This window comes from Nothoprocta perdicaria, unplaced genomic scaffold (assembly GCF_003342845.1).
Source record: "Nothoprocta perdicaria isolate Ctin4 unplaced genomic scaffold, notPer1 scaffold_665, whole genome shotgun sequence".
NCBI lineage: Eukaryota > Metazoa > Chordata > Aves > Tinamiformes > Tinamidae > Nothoprocta > Nothoprocta perdicaria.
The window spans coordinates 24,106-25,242 of NW_020455938.1; the positions used below are offsets into that span (position 1 = coordinate 24,106).

Genomic DNA, 1,137 nt, shown 5'->3' on the forward strand with positions numbered 1-1,137 from the left:
GGATGCGGCCGGCACTGGTGCGGATGCAGCCGGTGCTGCTCAGGATGCAGCCAGAACTGGTTGGGATACAGTCGGCACTGGTTGGGATGCCCTTGGCTCTGGTGGGGATGCAGCCAGTGCTGCTTGGGATGCAGTTGGCACTGGTTGGGATGCAACTGGTGCTGCTTGGGATGCAGCCAATGCTGCTCAGGATGCAGCCAGAGCTGCTTGGGATGCAACTGGCACCGACTGGGATGMAGCCGGCACTGGTAGGGATGTGACCAGCACTGGTTGGGATGCAGCCAGTGCTGCTYGGGATGCACCTGGCACCATTTGGGATGCAGCCAGCCCGGGCAGGGATGCAGCCGGCACTGGTAGGGATGCAGCTGGCACTGGTAGGGATGCAGCTGGCAGTGGCTGGGATGCAGCTGGCAGTGGCTGGGATGCAGCTGGCACTGGTAGGGATGCAGCTGGCAGTGGCTGGGATGCAGGGGGCCCCAGGCTGCAAGGAGCGGGCGCCTGCAGGGTGCAGGAACCAAGCGCTTTGTCCGCAGCAAAGCAGCCCGAGGCGGCCGCGAGGGCCGAGCGCGGTGACAGGGACAGAGGGGCAGGAGGGGACAGGCGGGCAGGGGAGCAGGAGGGCMGGGCGAGCCTGCAGTGATGCATGGCAGCACGCGTGCAGATGCAATGGGACGGGCGCTGCACGTGCGCATGGAGCGGGATGGGCGCTGCACATGCAGATGCAGCAGGATGGGCACTGTGCATGTGGATGCAGCAGGATGGGCACGGTGCATGTGGATGCAGTGGGGTGGGTGCTGCGTGTGTGCATGCAGCAGGACAGGCGCTGCATTGTGGAGCAGCGGGATGTTGCATGTGCAGATGCAGTGGGATGGGTGCTATGCATGCAGATGCAGTGGGGTGGGCGTTACGCATGCAGGTGCAGCGGGGCGGGCACTGCATATGCACGTGCAACGTGGTGGGCCCTGTGCATGCAGCAGGAGAGGTGCTGCMCATGTGCATGGGGCAGGGTAGGTGCTGCACATGCAGTGGAATGGGTGCTGTGCATGCAGTGGGATGGGTGCTGCACATACAGCGGGATGGACACTGTGCATGCGCATGCAGCGGGACGGGYGTTGCACACGCGCATGCAGTGGGACA

General features: G+C 64.7%; 1 protein-coding gene across 1 annotated transcript; it reads left to right on the forward strand.

Annotated features, from left to right (window-relative positions):
- Positions 1–2: 2 nt before the first annotated feature.
- Positions 3–455, forward strand: LOC112956768 (actin cytoskeleton-regulatory complex protein pan1-like; the record flags this gene model as incomplete). Its single annotated transcript, XM_026050247.1, has 2 exons — positions 3–143; positions 324–455. Coding segments are annotated over exons 1-2 (273 nt in total), but the record flags the coding sequence as incomplete, so codon positions are not given.
- Positions 456–1,137: the final 682 nt, after the last annotated feature.